General features: G+C 47.6%; 1 protein-coding gene across 10 annotated transcripts in view; it reads right to left on the bottom strand.

Moving 5' to 3' along the window:
• The window catches only part of BCOR (BCL6 corepressor), an 82,049-nt gene that overhangs the window by 22,950 nt on the left and 41,358 nt on the right, over nucleotides 1-17,741 (bottom strand). For 6 of the 10 annotated variants that reach the window (XM_074534537.1, XM_074534536.1, XM_074534535.1 and 3 more), the window contains 7 exons: nucleotides 16,257-16,386; nucleotides 14,684-14,762; nucleotides 10,939-13,770; nucleotides 10,194-10,247; nucleotides 9,551-9,734; nucleotides 1,411-1,692; nucleotides 667-1,020 (listed from right to left, as the gene is read on the bottom strand). In XM_074534537.1, coding sequence (XP_074390638.1) covers nucleotides 667-1,020; nucleotides 1,411-1,692; nucleotides 9,551-9,734; nucleotides 10,194-10,247; nucleotides 10,939-13,770; nucleotides 14,684-14,762; nucleotides 16,257-16,342 — 3,871 coding nt within the window. In that variant the 5' untranslated portion in view covers nucleotides 16,343-16,386. The remainder of the gene's footprint in view (nucleotides 1-666; nucleotides 1,021-1,410; nucleotides 1,693-9,550; nucleotides 9,735-10,193; nucleotides 10,248-10,938; nucleotides 13,771-14,683; nucleotides 14,763-16,256; nucleotides 16,387-17,741) is intronic. The other 4 variants (XM_074534542.1, XM_074534541.1, XM_074534543.1 and 1 more) reach the window with 4 other exon arrangements.

The raw sequence follows: 17,741 nt of genomic DNA, 5'->3' as shown, positions 1-17,741 counted from the left end.
ACCCTTTAGGAGAGAGCTGCTGGAAGACCTCTGCCAAGGGGCCAGGAAATGGGGTGCAAGGGGTCTACAGGATGTGCTCAGGACAAACCAGCAAAGCATCCTTGTCAGGAGGAGGATGAGCTCTGCTCTTGAGCATATGGCCTGGGAAAGGCAGGGGAAGCCAGCAGTGCAGAGGTGCTGGAGGAGTTGGGTTCCCAAGATCAAGAGCAGCTGTAGCTGTGCTGATGCTGCTTTAGAAGCTCACAGCCCCTCAAACCCTATGTGGTTAAACACCCTTACACCAACTAGCAGCCAATCTGCTCCCTCTCTCACCCAAAAGCATGCCCACGTTTTATTCCCTCCCCAGCTCTCCTCTAGAGATAAACTTCATCTTCACATCATCTATGAAAATATTTAAAGCCAAAACACACATGCACACACACACACAAACACAGAGTTACACACACATACACAAACACGTTTTCTGGTCTGACAAGTATCAGCTACAGTGCAATTCTTAAAGAGGAGGTGTCAGTCCTTATAAAAATGGACATCTACAGAAATATATATATAGTTAAAAAATAAAGAAAGAAGAAAAAAAACTCTCGACAATTCCTTCACATCGGTGGCAGCATGCGTCACTGTAAATGCTAAAGCCAGCTGGTTTCCCTAGTAGTCTCTGCATACCTTGTTCATTGTCACTTGTTTTGAGGGACTCTTCAGACCAACTTCTATTGCTTTTGGCCTCTGACCTTTTCTTGGTGTGCCTTTCTTCTGTGAAGTCTTTGACCTTTGCAGTGGCCTCTGGCTGAACAGCCTCAGCTAAATCTTTCCTGCTTTGCCGGCCCAACTTGCCGGACGGGGATCTCTCTGGTGACACCTGCTGCTCCCATAGTTCCCTAAGGTGCTGCAGGTGACGCTGCTTTTTGGGATGGAGCCCTGTTAATTCAATGCACACCTTCAGGTTGGTCACCTCATTACAATTGGGCTCTTCTAAGTGGTTAGAGGAATTGTTTGTCATTTCCCTCTCAGGCCAGTCATCTAATGGAAAAATAACTAAAAATTAATCAAAAAGCCCCCTCAACTTAAAACAAAAGCTACATTTCACTTTCGGGGCATATAGTCTCAGCTTTAGCACCACACTATGCATTTTAAAGCTTTGCTCATTACGGGTTACATGCACTACAGTAACTTGCACTGCTGTGGCTACAGTGGCCAATGACTTTATCCTTACATTCCAAGTTTTTTATATATACATATATATATACACATATATATACATACATATATATACATATATATAATTTAAAGTGAAATGACAGTGCTCACATTAGTAACTAGCAAGTTCAAAAATGGAAACACATTAAGCCAAAGGGACGTTCCTTTCACAAGACATTCCTTGAGAGAAACCAAAGCAAAATGCTGTCTTACCTTTGGAGTTCTTTTTCTTTTTTGCTTTTGATATAACTTCGTCCTGCAGTTCATCCACAAAGCTTTCATTTTGGCTGCCATCATTTTGCACTCTCTCACCAGAGTGTTTACGTTTCCTGTCCAGACGTGGACATGAATGTTGGCCAAAATCTTCTGTTGGCTGGTCTTCTGCCTTTTCATATACAGAATGTCTCTCTAAATAACATTTCTCATTTGAGAGATCTTTTTCCTCCGGAGTTTCAAGAAAGTGACCTCGGTTGTTTTCTGTACTAGAAAAGTTACCTAAAAATAAAAAACAAACAAATACCACAAGACCTAATAAATACGACACAATTCACTGTGAGAAGGCTTTGCTCTCTGATCTCTTCAATGTCATCTCCATCATGAATTACAGCTCATGAGGCATGCAAATAAACACAAAATTGTACTTGGGAACAATCTCCTCTGCCCAGGCTAAGGCAGCAGTTTTCTCAACAGTTAAGCACAAAACTCCCAAATGAACACTACTTTGTGTTGTTTTTACATTAATCTAAGAAGCACAATATTCACTATACTTGTATCCATAGAAACACCACAATATGCTTTTTTAAATAAAGAAACATCTTTAGATACTGAAAGCACAAACCCTTTTCAGAAAGCAACTTCACCCCCTAAACTGTGGCAAGTAGCAATCCAGTTCAAAAACACCTTCTGATGACAACCAAGTATTAGTCCTCCCTTAATTCCTAATCTTTCACTAACTTCTCCCATCAAATTGCAGAGTCTGGCTTAAAAGCATTCATCCCTTTTTCTGGAGATATAAATGGGATACAGAACACGCACACACGGACACAGAAATACCACTAAGAATAGCTGTGATATTTTGCAAAAAAGCACTACTTGAATCCAAGGTTATAAAAAGGCTTCCTCACTTCAAGTAACCAACCAGTCACTGTACCTCACATGATCTCTGTCACCTCCTTTTAAAACAGACCTCACTTTTTTCTAGGAGTATTTCCAGCAATAGCAAGAGGGTGAGCTCTGAAAAGCTTACTAGAAACTAGTCTGACAAATTAGCCACAAAAACACCCATGCTGTCTCGCCCTCACCAACTTCAGCTTCCCTCCAATACTGTTTGCTCAAATTCAGAGACAGCCTATGCAATTTTAAATGGATGCTTGATTTAAAATTACACTTAATCACCATCTTGAGTAACGTTATTTTCCTGGGTTTAACCAAGCTAGCAAAGGCAAGGTTAGGCAGAGATGCAGTACAGACTTCAACACAGACAATCAGCTCCTATTTACAACTCCCACAAACAAGTTGGGGTTCTCACGTGTTTTAGCACTCCTGGCCAACCAACACTCCACATCTCTACCACTGTTTGGCAAATTGTATGGTCCATCCTACCTCCCCATGCCTCACTGTCCCTTTTCCTCTTCCTCCTTCCTGCCCTTCCTCCTTCTCCCACCTCCCTTCCTGCAAACACATTTGCTGCTTTCCTACCTGGACTCCTGACAGCTCTGTTGCCCTTCCCTCCTGCAGATCCTCTCTTCCTTTTACTCAGTTTTTTACAGTTGCCCTGTCCAGCCTGGCCTTCAACTTCTATTTCCCCTTATCAGGACTGACACTGCTCCCCTGCAACCCCTTCTCCCCTTCTGCACCCTCCAAGACCCACCACTGGCAAAGTCTGGAGGCAGCCCAACTCTATCCCACTTCATCTTGACGGCATCTTCCTACAGCACTGCCAGCCCCTCCTAGTTTCAAGACCGTCCTCAAAATACCTTTTGTCAGCAATGGAAGGCGAGGGGAAGCTTCCCTGATGAGTTTTCTCCTCACCACAATCTGGAAATGGCTCCAAGTAGCACCAAGGGCTCTGGAAATGTTTGTCGGCACCAGAAGACACCCCAGCATAATTTCTGCACTGCTTGGGAAGCTGCCTGCAGGGCTGCTTGTAAAACAGCACAAGATATGGGCCAAGAAAAATCAAAACAAAAGCTGATTTTCTGCAGGCGAGCGGGCGGGAGGCTCGGGCTGTTCCTCTGCTCAGCGACGCGATGCTCCACAAGGCCGTCTGGCCAACACATGCTCCTTCCAAGACTTTAAAATGCACTTTGTCACACTTCTCCCAGCCAGCAGCGCTGAGATGTTCCAGAGAACAGGTATCTCAGCTTACTGTGGCTGTGCCCCAGAGTGGCAGAGTGCCCCCAGAGCAGAATGAATCTGGCAGCATCCTGCGCTCGCACATCTGGAACGAGGATGCCGCCCCACAGCTGTGCCCTATAACCACACCAAAAGCACCAGCAGTCCTGTTTCACACAGCATAAAAGCAGCTGGCTCAGACACATTTTAAGTATCACAATAGAAATAAACGCATCTATCAGATTTCATTTTACATTTTTAATGCAATCTGCTATTTTCTTCCTTTCATAAGGAAACATTATACTTCTGTGGTCAGTTTCCCTGAAGAGATCAGGTAAGGGCACTCTCAGCCACACCCCTGCTGTCTTAGAGCCCTCTCATCTCCAGCAGCACCAACAGCCACACACCATGGTTCACGCTGAGAGCCACTACACTGGGATAGCTTTCCTGCTCCTAACACTGTCTGGCCTGAGAAAAGGCAGGCACATCCTGACCAATTCCCAGAGAAGCTCTTGCAGGGTCAAAGGAAGTAGCAGGCTGTAGGGGGGGGCGGGGGGGGTGATGGTCTTAATCTTTACGGCTTGCAGGAAACAGCAAGCTAATTCCAGCCTGCCACCACCGAAAGCAACCTGCTGCAGATTAATTCCTGCTCTATCTGCAAGAGGACTTGGCACGGGGACGTCGAGCGCCGCTCGCTCAGACTGCGCTGAAAAATAAAAGAGGGGAGAGCCCTCGCTAAGAGCTTGTCACTGCCAGCCTTCCTCCAGGGCTCCACGTGCTGGGAAGAACAGCACACACCTACTGCGGCTCATCCAAAAAGCCCTGGCTGCCAGCGGCTCCGTGACACCTTGGCCGGGTGACGTCCCAGAGGGACGCTCAGGGGACAGAGCTCCAGAAATCCCTCCCAAGGGCCGCCCACTGCACACGCAGCTGTGCGATCCCTCTGTGCAGCCCATGGCTGTGCAGTCCATGGCTGTGCAATCCCACTCCCGCAGTAAGGCCATGAGGGAAGCGGCATCTCCATCTCCGCACACTAATCCCGGTTGTGTAACCACCCTGCTCCGAGCGGGAGCAGCCCGGGAGCCGCGGGACATGCCCTCGCCTGTGCGCTCCCGCAGCCGGATTTCAGCACCAAAGCACAAAGGTCACTCCCTCCCTCGCTCCCTCACTCATTCACTCACGGCTGGGGACACCCACGGGCGCCAGGCTCTCCTCACAGCCTGCCCTGACACGTCGCAAGCCCAGAGGTTTTTCCTTTTTCCCCCCTGGCACAGCTGTGTCTGCCTCACGGAGAGCAGGCTCTATTAATATTTTACCACCGGATTCCGCTCCTTCCTCAAACTGTTTTGCAAGCAACCGGGATCAGACGCAATGTCTCCCTCAAATTAAGATACAAATGTCAACAAGAAGCACGGCAACGTAAGCATAATGTGCGTGCCCAACAAGGATGAGCAGAATTTATCTGCTTTTGTTCCCACCACCCCCCTTCCCGTGCCATGTATCTACAACATCCTTTTCTCTGCCTGAGGAAGAAAACAACAACAAAATACTTGGGAGTTCTCGTATCATCATTATTCAAACAGTGGCGAGGTAGCCAGAAACACAGGATAAACGCTGAGTTCTCATAGCAACACACCTCTATGAGTAAGGAGATTAAACTCTTAAATGTGTTCCCTCCTCAAGCCTCCAGTATTTGCCAGTGTCACACCAGCTGTGACAACCAGCACCAACAATTCAAACCATTTCTCACTGTCCTACCAATCTAGAAACAAGGAAGATTTAAGAAGATGCTTCTTCACAGCTGTTTTCTGTCTGAAGCAATATCTTCTTAGTGCAGAGGTTACAATCTCACAAGGAGCAGTTACAGACATGCACAAACACTCTGCCCAAAAAACTTTCTTTTATTTTTCCATCTTCCTGTCGCTGTCAACTGCTGTCAACAAGGCCAGACCCTCCCAATCAATGCAAACAAGGAAACACATCTTAGTGTTCAAGCTGCAGATTCTTTTGTTCAAATAACATGGCAGCTAAAAACAGCCTTTCCTCTTCCCTGGAGCAACCTCTCATTGCGCTCACTTATATGCAAGGCACCCTTTATTCATCCAAGAACAGTAATGACTATCCAAATGCTAAAACCCAGTATTCAGCAGGAAGATCACAACAACAGTAAGAAATTCCCTTAAGATATCCTCAGAATTCAACTCTGAGTATCCCATGGGGCAGAGGGAATCCAGTTGATCTCACTTTTCTCTCCAAGTACCTCTGCTTGGGAGCTTTCTGCATTTGTTGTGTTCTGCCCAAGCCTACCACACTGCACAAACAAGCAACCACCACTCTCAGTGCACAGACTTTTTTTTTTCTTCCTTGCGTCCTGTGGCAGGAAGGTAATAACTGACCAGGGCAAAGGACATGTTTACTGCTTCCATCTTTCATTTGTTCCAGGGTACACACAGCCCAGCAAGAAAAAAGAAAAGCAGGGCATCACCATGCAAAGGGACACTGGTACCTCACTACAATGCTGAGATCAATTGTGCAACGTGTTTTGGCACATTGCACCATTTACCTTCACACACACCAACTGCTTTAACTTCTTCTTTATGACCTCACGCCTGCCTTAAGATCAGGCTTCTAATATATTGGGGTAATTTTGCCCAGCTAAGGCTTAAACAGGCATTGTCTCCCATCCTAAAAAATTAAATAAACAGGTGAAGTCATGCTCCCCAGTCAAGAAATTCACAGTCTGTAGAATTCATTCACTCTTTCACACTCGGGTATGATTTTCAGAACCTCTGGAAGAGCTTTGTTATGAACTGACATGCGATCATCACATGCCCATATTGATGCGTGTGTCCGTGCCAATAGCTTAAATCACTTGATCTCTGAACAATCCTATGACTCATGACATATGCATCCCATAATTTATCATGTTTGTGCTATGAAAATGCACTGGAGTAGCATTGCCTCAGCAACATTTACAAGTCACCTTGGCAACAAAGCAGCTTTGCGGCTGCTCTCAGATGCCCGCTCTCAGATGCCCAGCAAAACCCAGACGAGATGGGAGAGAACTGAAGCACTTCTAATTTACTGATCGGATTTAATTGCTCATTAATTAGCTAACACGGCTACCTGCCTTAAATTGGGCCTTAAAAAAAAAAAAAAAAAGGCAAAACAAAAAGCTAAACAAAACAAAAGCCCACCTCTTTTACCCTTCTCCTCAATGCTCAAACTTAAGGAGACTCCCAGCACAGAAAATCACACACTGCCAAGTCAGAGGAAAAGTTTAAGGAACCGGATATTGTGCCTTCGTGTGCTTCCAAAAAAGTCTATACATGTGTAACGCAGCTAGGAAAACCAGCAACTCCTAGGACAAGCTAAAAAAAAAGCAGTTTCCATCCCATGCAATGCCTCTGTAAGCATCACCTGCCTGTGTTGTTTAGGCGTTTGTTGCACGAGCGGGTTTAGAGGAGCCAAGGGGGCAGGCAGCTGCCAGGGCCGATCGGCGCTGGAGCTCCGTGCCAAGCGCGGCCGCGGCCGCAGCAGGGGAGCCCTGGGAGCTGGCTCCGTGCCACAATCACAGCTCTGGATGCAGTTTCCTTCTTCATCAGGCAGGTGAAGCGTTGCCAGTGCGGGCACAACAACCCGTCGGTTTCACTGCTAAACTCCCTCCTCACACGGGTAAAGGCACGGCTGTTTCACTTTCAAGCCAGCGCCAGACAAACACGAAACACAGGGAAACTTTTCCAGCAGCAAGATCGCTCACAGGAGGCAGAAAGGAAACACGAGAGGCTGCAAACCATCAGGAGCTTTAAAGCCAAACACATCAACAGCGTGGTCAGAAATTGATGGCAAAGGGAAGGCAAAGGATCAGCAGCCCTGGCTCCCAGTGCAGGGGAAGGGAAGGCAGAGCTCATCTCCCCTCTGCCACTCTCTCAGTGAGAGATGCATTAGGGCTGCTGCTGGTGGCTCAAGCCCCAACACACAGCCCAAGCCACCACAGTAGAGGCATTCAAGAGGTGTGAAACTCGGCTTCCTGATTTATCAGCTGCTATCCCGAGGGGCAGGAGGTGAACCACCACGATAAAAAACTTTTACTGAGACCTGAATCTGTACCAGTAAGTATTTGCTGCTGCCCAGGCGGGTGTACAAAAAAAAGGAGCTCCCTCAGCAGAACAGATCCTTGCTTTTAGGAGTTTGGACATTTGGCCAGAGTCTGAAATAGCCTGTTAAGTCAGAGCTAATTAGCAGAGGAGAGGAATGAACTAACATAAGACTGAACATGCTTTCCCTGCTTCCAACAGTTATTTAACAGTCTCAAACAAATTTTAGCCAGCAGATTCAAGTGCCAGAGATCTCACTAAATAGTGAATTTACAGACAAACCATATCATCAGCCTTTTGCAAGGATGGGGGGAGGAGTTTCAGCATGCAATTGTGCTCTAACGTTAGAACTCATACTTTCCACAGCCCCATGTCCCTGGGCAAGCCTGCCTTCCCTCCCTCTGTTCATCCCCTGTGCCCCCTCTCAACTCCACAGCCCATCATGCCCCCATTGCTGAACCCTCTCTGCAGCCAGAACCAGCCAGCAGCACTGCTGCTGCTCTTCTAGCTTTCCTGCACACCCAGGGTGCGATTTAACAGAGGGCACCAGCAGGGCATCCCTGAGGAGCAAGGGAGGCTGCAGGGGGGACAGCCAGAGCAGCAGCCTGCCCAGCTCGCAGCTTTAGCACAGGCAGCTGTGCCTTCCTCCCCGCAGCTGCCTCGATACAGCCTGGGGAAAGAAAAGGCTCAGCCTGCCTCTCCCCAGCCTCCTACCCTCTCCATTTCCACAATTAAAACTTTCCCTTGCTGTTTTGCCATGCCAGTTTTTGTGGAGGCTGTCATTTCAGTGATAGCAATGCCACAGTAACTTGAATTTAGGTGAGTAACCAAGCAAGCACGATTGACCAGCATGCTCCCTGCCAAAAGCATTAACCAAAGACCAGAACAATAATTCAAAGTTATTAAATTGCCTGAATGAAATTTTCTACTAGCCCTACTCATGAATCTCCACCTACCAAAGATCACACTTAACCACTGAGTTACACAGCCACACACACACACACACAGTGCAGTCTGCAGTACAATTCCCCTTGTTTTGCAATGCTTTCAGCACCAATCTTTTTTTCTGAGTTGTTCAAAACAAAGAAGCAACAGAAGGAACTGATCCATTCTTTAAATACCTAGGTAAAACAAAAAAACAAAGAAAAGGTGGAAACTGACAGAAGCCATATGCTTACCGAGAGTGCAAACAAAAAAAGAAGTAATCTCTCTTGCATGCAGTAAAAAAATCCCCTAATACAGTTTTTTAGTTTTTATCTTACTTCTAGGACATTGCATTTTCCACAGTCCTCTGACACCCTGTAACAGCCTAGAGGGCACAGACAGCATCACTGGGAGTTTCACAGACCATGCCTGCAAGAACCTGTGCCTCACACACCTCCCAGCCACTGCAGAAGTCACCAGGAAAATAACTTCTTATCATTTGGAGTTGTTACTGCCAGCTTTTATGGATAAGTCTGGCAGATCACATCCTTCCCCACTTCCCTTCACGCTTCTGCCCTCCATCCTTGCTTTGAAGACTGCAAAATACTGGCATATCTCAGTGCTACTGCAACTTCAGGAAGCTGAACTGGTCCTTGCTTTCCTGCCTTCCCCCTTATCCTTTCTGTATTTAAAACATAACCTTGGGCCTTTGCTTTCACTGGCTGGTGTGGTACCCATCAGTCAAAAGAGGATCTCTCTAAGGCAGTGACAGACAGTTAACTATCTCCCGAAAAGCAGGTGCAATGGCAACCAGAAACTTGCAAGCCCCAAGACAAGCACAGAGAGTACCAGCCCTGGCAACTCAGCACCTGCAGAGGATGAGGTCAGTGACTTTCACCAGCAACACAGCGAGAACACGAAGATTTGCTTGCTTTGCTGCAAGCTGCCATGGCAAAGAGACACATACACGCTTCAGAAAGCCATCTAAATTCGCTTACATCTGTCATTGTCATTTTGGTCAGCAATGGCATCTTCCAGAGCAACAGACTTTGGCTTCTTTTCACTGTTTCCTTTCAAGTTTTCCCAATCTGCCTGGCTGAATCTGCAGACCTCTGAGTCTTTGGTAGCTGTTTGGCCTTCTCTCTCTTTCATCTCCAACTCTGAGAAGCGCATCATTGCACGCTAGAAAGAGAATTGATATAAAAAAAAAGTCTTGCAATAAAAACTACTTCATTTACACCTTACCTTATATGAAAGCATTTCCAAAGAAAAATTGACTCAAAACCAGGGTTTCATATAAACAGCTAAGGGTAGGATTTTAACACACCTGACTTGTAAAACAGTGTTCTAGAATCTTATAAGCAAATAGCCACACAATTCTTTCATATATAAATATATATATAAAAGATTATATATAAATGTATATTATATATAAAACAAAAACATTCCATTTTGGAGGTAAAAAGAGACAAAAACGAAAAGAAATAAAATAAAATTAAAAAGGAAAAAAAACCAACAACACAAAACCGTACAATGAATAAAAGACGACCATGGCCCACAAACTTCCCTTTGTGTATTGGAAATGAAATTTAACTCAAAGGTTTATGTAAGAGTCTAGTAATAAAAATTTGAAGAACTGACCTCACAGTAAGCAGCAGGTAGACATAAAATACTGTCCTCTTGTAATCCTTCCATCTATGTAATTAAAATGGGCACTCAATGGATCATTTAGATAATTTCATCCATTTTTATAAGCATAAACCAATTCTTTTCTTAACAATGCAAAACAATTTGGCTTAACTCATCCCTTCGTTAAAAGTAAAACACCCTAAGAATATTCCTACACAATATCTGTCTATCATCCCTCAGCATCAACCTCAATACCACTCCTACTCTTCCCTAGGCGCTCACTTGGAACCATCGTTGCCTGAGACCCACTAATGCATGACTGCAGCTCCTCACCATCCAATGGCACGTTTGGCATACTAATCAAAACTTCTGGATATGCTGTGCTGGCTGGCACCACAGGCCAGCTCAGAAATTACAGCCAAGGTAACATGCATGCCTGTCCAACTCCCCTCAAAACTGCACAAACATTGCATTAACGTGCATTAACATTTGTATCAGATTTTAGTAACAGCCCTTTAAAGCTGGCTAGCCCATACATACCTACAAGCCACACATATTCTTTACATTTCCTCACTCTCATTAATAAACTCACTTCGCTATTTAAAACCAATTTATGGCCAGTATGCCCCAACAAAAAAGCCATTCTGGTTTCCCCACCTGCGTCGCTTCTCTCAACTTTAAAAACTCAACTGTGACTCGCAACAGAGAAATAAATACCGACAGCAAGCGCGGCGGGTGCTGGACCACGCGGGCTCACCTGCAACGCCCGCTGCTCCCGGCTGAGCTGGCTCGAGTCAGCGTAGAGCTCCGTGGTCACACACTTGAATCGGTCACCTACATAACCGGCAGAGTTTGCGATCCTCTTGGCCAGTTTGGACGGCTTGGGTTTCAGCGCTTTGCCGTCGGCAGACTCTGCGTCGTCGGCTCCCTCTTTGGTATAGGTCTGGCTGGCATCGATGCTCGGCGGCGCGGTCCCCATGCAGAACGGCTTCGCGTCCTCCTGCACCTTGCCAAAAGCCAGAGCTGGAGCATCGCTCTCGTGCGTGCCTTCCAAGAAAACAGGAGAAGGCTGGACTGCCACTCTCTCTTTAGGCTGGCTCACAGATAAATCTTCTTTCTTTAAGCCGAACACTGATGAACTCTGGGCTTGCTTGAAATTATAGGTTTCGTGAACATCATTATTTCTTCCAAACTCCTCTCTCATTACAATAAAATCTCTGTGCTGAGACGCCTGCTCTACCTTGTGCTTTGTAGGGTCATTAGTCTGATTACTGCTTTCTGTAGCAAAGCTGGCTTTCGTTACGTTTGCTTCGCTCTTAGCTTCCTGCTCATCTCGCAGAAGATCCGGGAAAAGGTATTTGTCACTTTTTGCAGAGTTTTTACTATGGCCAGAGTTCTGGTGCAATTTCACGCTCTTGTCATTGGGCATTTCGAAATGCATCTTCCCACCGCTCTCCAGGAGCTCTGGCAGTCGGCCCCTCAGAGCCGGGTCCTCGTAGCGGACCCTCTCGTGAGACCGTGACCTCCGTTCTGTCTTCTCCTCCTTATTGATTTCCAGAGCTGAATGCTGCAACAGCATAGGGTGCACCATCCCCACTCCCAGAGCATCCTGGTAGGTCATGAACTCCCCCCTCCCGGCCGGCAGGCTGTAAGGGAGGCCAGGTTTGGGAGCCAGGTGGGTGGGGTAGAGGCTGCCGTTGGGCAGCAGGACAGGGTGAGGGTACACATGTCCTTTCCCGTGGAGGGTGAGAGGGCTGATGGCGATCCCCTCCGGCACTGGATATGGGAGGTAGCTCCTGGGGTAGGGCAGAGGAGGGGAGCGAAACGCCTCGTTGGGTGGCAGGAAGATGGGGCTGGAGGCCAGGGCAGTCTCAGTCGCCTTGAAGTTGGCTTCCTGAGCACAGGACTTGGCCACCTTACTGCTGTGTTTGGCAGCAGGGGCAGCGACGGGCTGCCCCACGTGCTGGATAACCGAGGCCGTGCTCTCTGCAGAGCTCCGCGCCGTCTTGGCGCAGTCCACGTTGGCATTGGGAGCTGGTGACGCCGACGCTGGCCGTCCCCCTGCTGACACCGTCCCTGAAACGCTGCCAACCACGGCCTCCGTGCCACCCATCCTGGGGCAGGACGAGCTCCGCGGCTGTGGCATAACCCAGTCCAGTGCCTTGTTTTTCAGTTGGACATTCTTCCCAGCCTCCTCATTGGGGCTGGGACCGGGTACAATCCATGAGGATGGCGCCGTGCTGATAATTTCGGGCCTGTAGATGGGGCAGCTGTTCCCGGGAGAAATGGTTTCTTTCTGAACAATGTCACCGCCTGGCAAGTGTGTCCCCCCTCCTGCCCTTCCATGCACCAGCACTGTTGGCATAATTTTCTTACTGTGGTCAGACTTGCCAGCGGTTTCTGCGTCGACCACTTTCGCCGACAAGTCCAGTGGTTTGTCGGTGACATCTTTGGTCGGAGTCTGCTTTTCCAGGAGTGGGGGAGACCTGCTGTCCTTCCTGTCGTGGCCAGCTTTCCGTGCATGGGGGGCAGATGGCAGGGGCGCCTCCCCAGCATCACTGCCTTTGGGAAGCTTCCCATTGGAGAGGCGAGCAGGTGGAAATTCACTGCCGATGTTCACGTAGGGCTTTGGGAGCGTAACAGCAGAGGAAGGAGAGGTGGTGATCCTGGGGAAATGTTTGTGGAAATCAGCATAGGCATCCCCGACCTGGGCGGGCAGGGGCAGGCGGGGAGATGGCCGGGGCGAGTGCGGCAGCAGGAGTGCAGGATCTCCTGGCAAGTTGGCAGGGGCTGGCTTGGCGGTGGGGACCCTGGGCTGCTTGCTGCTCTGGATGTGGGGGTAGGCATGCGTGTCCACAGGCGTGCCCGGGCTCACACCCATCTTCCACGACAAGCTCTTATCCGGACAGTGCACCAAAGGAGGGATTGCTGGAGAAGCTGAAGCAGTCGAGAGCCTCATGGGCGACGCCAGCGACGAAGGGATGTGAGGGGCAACGTAGTGGGAGGGAGGCAGGTATAAAAAACGTTCACCGTTCGTACACACGGGCGAGTAAGCCAGGTGCTGTGGTAAGCTGTAGGTGGACTGCTGAGGTAGCAATGCCTTGTACATGTTCAATGAATACTTATTTGGTGAGTCAAGGAAAGGGTATATGGTGGGCGTTGCACCCTCCATGTAGGGGTTTACCCAGGGGAGCCTTAGGTAACTAGCACCATTGACACCAAGGGGACTCTGCCTGTCACCCGCAGCTCGGTCCAAACCCAGGGTCTCCCCTGTGGGGACAGAGGTTTTTTGTATTCCAGGTGGTGTTTTGTATATAGCGCTGAAGCCGTTCGGGGCTTTTCCAGAGACAGCTGCGCTTTCCACCGCTTCGGGAGGATTAGACTTAAACTGTATCTCTGGATTTCTCTCAGGAGTAAATCCCAGGCTGGCTATGGAACCCGTAGCATCCCGCGATTTTTCCGAGCCAAGTCCGCACAAGCTGGAGTAGACAATGCTGCTGGGCACTCTGAGTCCATCTCGCATGAGCCCAGTCCTGTCCATGCTCAGAGCTGCGAGGCTGTCGATGCGATGTGCTGTAGTTGCATCCACCTTTACAGAACAAGAAGCACGTTACTTTCACATCTCACTGACACGACTACCATTCAAGCCACACATAGATCAGCATTTTGGACGAGAAACAGTAACAATGCAAACATGCTGTTTGTTGTGAAAACGTACAGAGGCTGATTACACTGGAAAATGGGAGAACAGGAACTTACAGGGTAATATGCATAACACCACAAACATCAACACCAATCTCTCCAAATCCAAAATTCAAACAGCCAAGAACAAAGGTGTGAGGACTCAAGCAGCCAGGAGTGGCCCAGAGACAATGCTCAGAGGCACTGCTCCTGGGCAATCAGCTCTTTAGTCCCAGCCCTCCCAGAACAAGAGACGGGCTGCAGCATGGAGACCAGAAAGAGAAGGATTAAGTGCCTCTCCTCCTCATCCTCCTCCAGGACCTCTCCCTCCACCTCTCTCTACTCTGGGGCTCACCACTGCCACATGATTCATGGGGCAAGGCATCTGAGGGTGCAGCACGAAGAAAGGTCTGCCATCAAATTTCCTTCCCACCTGCTGCTCCCTACGTAGACTCAAAGAAAGGAAAACCCCACCAACTTTGCTGGAACATCGATGTTCTTAATGCTTACATGAACTATTTTTGTCACACATGCTGGTGTTCTGCATGGCATTCGTAACAGCAAAACTAAGAATCTGAAGTCATACAACAACACACATCACAAAGCATCAAGAAATTAACAATATAAATAAACAAAGCCCCAACTTCACTGTTTCACAGAAACAACCTCAATGTGCCCAAGCCCACTAGGGCTGCACAACAGGAAGGTGTTTTAATCATTTCTTCAAATGGATCACATAATAACAGCCAGGGGCAGGAGTCAGTCATGGTGGGGAGGACAGGCACAAATCCATCTGCAGCATGAAGCTTGTAACTTCTTACCACACTGTGGTTCAGGTGATTTTCCTCCCTCAACTCCAGTCTGCTTTTCGGTGCATCAGCATCGTTAACGGGAATTTTCCTATTGAAAAACAGAAGCTTACTATTTGAAAACATCCTGTGCATCTCAGATCAGTGCAATATCAGATCACCTCCATATTTTGATTCCCCTAGAGAAGTCCCATGAGATAACATATTTATCCTTCTCTGTACCCATACATGCTGACTACTTTGAAAAGCAAGGACCATTTGAAAATAAGCATAAAGGACTTTGACAACAAGAACACACCAAGTACATCTCAGAGCAGCCTCTTCCAAAGCAAGCAGTTTTTGTCAAGGTCTTCTCTTTTGCTCCTTGCCCTTTCCTTTTTCCAGGGGGAGAATATCCCATTTTAAACATACTCTGCTTATATACCATCCATAAAGACTGCTGAGGATAAAATTAAAACACACACGCTAATATCATATGAACATCAGCTCTTCCATGCTTAAGAGGGAGCTGCACATCTGTGCCATAGCAGTGTTGCAGCTCTGGGACTTGTTATCACAGAAATCACCAATAAAGAATATACCTTAGTGCCAAATTTCAAATCCCAGGGATAAAAATCACTGACATGCAGCAGAAGGAAAGTTTCAGCATTACCCAAAAGAACTCCTTTCAATCGAAGTGCTTAAAGGCATATCATCACCATAAAGCAGAAATGCGATTTTAATCCATTTGTTTTTAAAAGATTCACCTTCCCTGCAAGCAGCACATGCAGTTATTATCCCTGAACAACTGGGAGGAAAGTGGGGAGGGAGGGTGAGAAAGCAAAGTGAGATGCTTGGCTGTTTTCCTTCAGCTTATGTTTGCAAATAGTATTCCCTGCAAAGACCAAAAACTTCCACCAGCTTTTTGGAGGCTTTTCACACAACAGTGAAAACAGAGAATGAGAAGAGAGAAAAGCACTAAAACCACACAAAATTGGCACAGAGAACTGGAGGCGCATCTGCAGCTTCTGTCCAGCATCATTTTGCTTTTTAAAGGGCTGGGATTTAAGGGAAGGGGACACCTGCCAGTGCCTGTGTCATCCCATCTAACACTGTAATTTTGATCATCAATTGAATTATATTCAGCAGGAAAAAAGGTGGGGAGGAGGAGAAATTCACTCGTGGGAGACAGACACTACTGATCCTATTCCACATGACAAGCTGTTGGTCCACAGGCAGGGAACACCAAACTGCCAGCACGAGCCCCTCTGCTGCAGAGAATCACCACAAGGAAACGTGCACTATTTGGTTTAATCCCCCTTCACAAATGCAGAACAATAAATTAATTGTAAAAGCACATTCAAAGGCTGCTTTGGGTGCGTCCCCACTTCACTGACCCAGGTTGCTTGCTCCATAGTAAATCAGCATCTGCTCTACTGCTCTCAGGCACGTCTTGACTCTCTCCCTTTGCCCTCCCTCCAAGCTGGGCTGATCTCGATTCAAGGTGGCAGCTTTCTGCTCCAGCATTAGGGAAGCGAGCAAACTCCGAGACCTCGCTCTGCAGAACCACAGTGTGCTTTAACTCGCCAGAAGCTTAAATATTTACCTGTCTTCATTAATTCCACACATGCGGACCCTTTCATTGCTCATCCAGCTATGAACGTTGCCATACAGGGGAGTTGCAGAAAGCATGACGTCTCCTTAAAAATCAACGCTTTTCTTCGAGGTTTTATATTCTATTAAGAAAAAGAAAAGAAGGAAAAAAGAAAAAAAAAAGTTGAGCAGATTTGTCTAGGAGGAAGTGCAAACATCACGGCGGAGCAGCCAGCCTCCCTCCGGGTAATTAATAATGAATGCAGGATTGGTGCGGGGAGTGAGCTGCCTACGTTAACCGCTAAGGGAGATACCCGGCAATAAAGGAGCAAATTGAGGGCATTTATAGGTCAGAGGAGATGGATCTTTTCCCCAGCGCACATCCAGAAAATTAAGAATCATTCCAGACTATCGACAAATAAAAGTTTCTCCGCAGCATTTCATTTCCACAAGAAATGACTCAGCCGGCCAAGTACGCACCAGTCCCCAAATCTTCATCTCACATAGACTGAACCAAGGAGGGAGACCCCGTGAGCCTGGGGGGACACTCAAACAACCCACAGGAGCTCACAAAAGCCCTGCATTAGGAACACACAGGAGCAGGAGAGCATGGCAAGAACAACCACATACCGCGAGTATTAGCTACGCTGATTGCTGATAAGGCTTTTACACGAGGACTTAAAACTGAAGAGACGCTGCTACAGAAGGCATCTAAATAAAACCCTCCCTTTTAGCGTCTGCACATGACTAACTTGGAGAAAGGGGTTAAAAATAGTAAGTGGGTTGGCGAGTTCCCCACCCCTTGATTTGATTAAGCGAGGAGCCCTGGTGGCTTCTGCATTGGAGCTGCTGCGCTGCCGCTGCCACTGCTGCTGCTGCTGCTACTGCGAGTGCTTTCAGTAATTCAATGATGCCTGCTCACTCCAGGGAAAGAAATCATTAGCGGGCTCACTGGAGAAGTATTAGCAGTCCAAGAGGATCGGCGCTGTGTGCAGCCAGAGAGGCAGGTGAAAGGTAACCACATTTTCACGTCCAGTGGCACAGAGGGAAAGGCTTTTCCTCCCCTCTACCTTGCCTAATGCCACCTCCGCTCGCATTAAGTTCTAGTTTGCTGCATGAGCGAAGTGTCAGGACAAGCTGCGTTTTATTAACAGGATTATCGCAGCGCATGATTTATTCCAGTGCAAGATTTTAATTGCTCTTCGGAGGTTGAGTCGTTTCTTTTGACTGAGCTTCAGCCTGCATCCTGCTGCTAAATGCTGGGTTAATAAGTAGGGGGAGCCTTTAATGCACAGGATATCCCTCAGCTCTTCCTCTCTCACAAAAATAGAAGCCTTTAAGCAGGAGGCATGATACTCCTTTTACACACACACAAGCCAGTAACGGGCGATTGACCACTGGGAGTTTAATGCCTAACGTCTCCCAAAGCATCCATGCTTCCCCAGCAAACTCATTTCCTTTGTCAGGCTACAAAATATGCAAATGATCACTTTGGCAT

Source organism: Zonotrichia albicollis, chromosome 2, assembly GCF_047830755.1.
Source record: "Zonotrichia albicollis isolate bZonAlb1 chromosome 2, bZonAlb1.hap1, whole genome shotgun sequence".
Classification (NCBI taxonomy): domain Eukaryota; kingdom Metazoa; phylum Chordata; class Aves; order Passeriformes; family Passerellidae; genus Zonotrichia; species Zonotrichia albicollis.
Note: the sequence above shows the minus strand (reverse complement) of the source record. Positions and strands in the feature narration are given on the sequence as shown.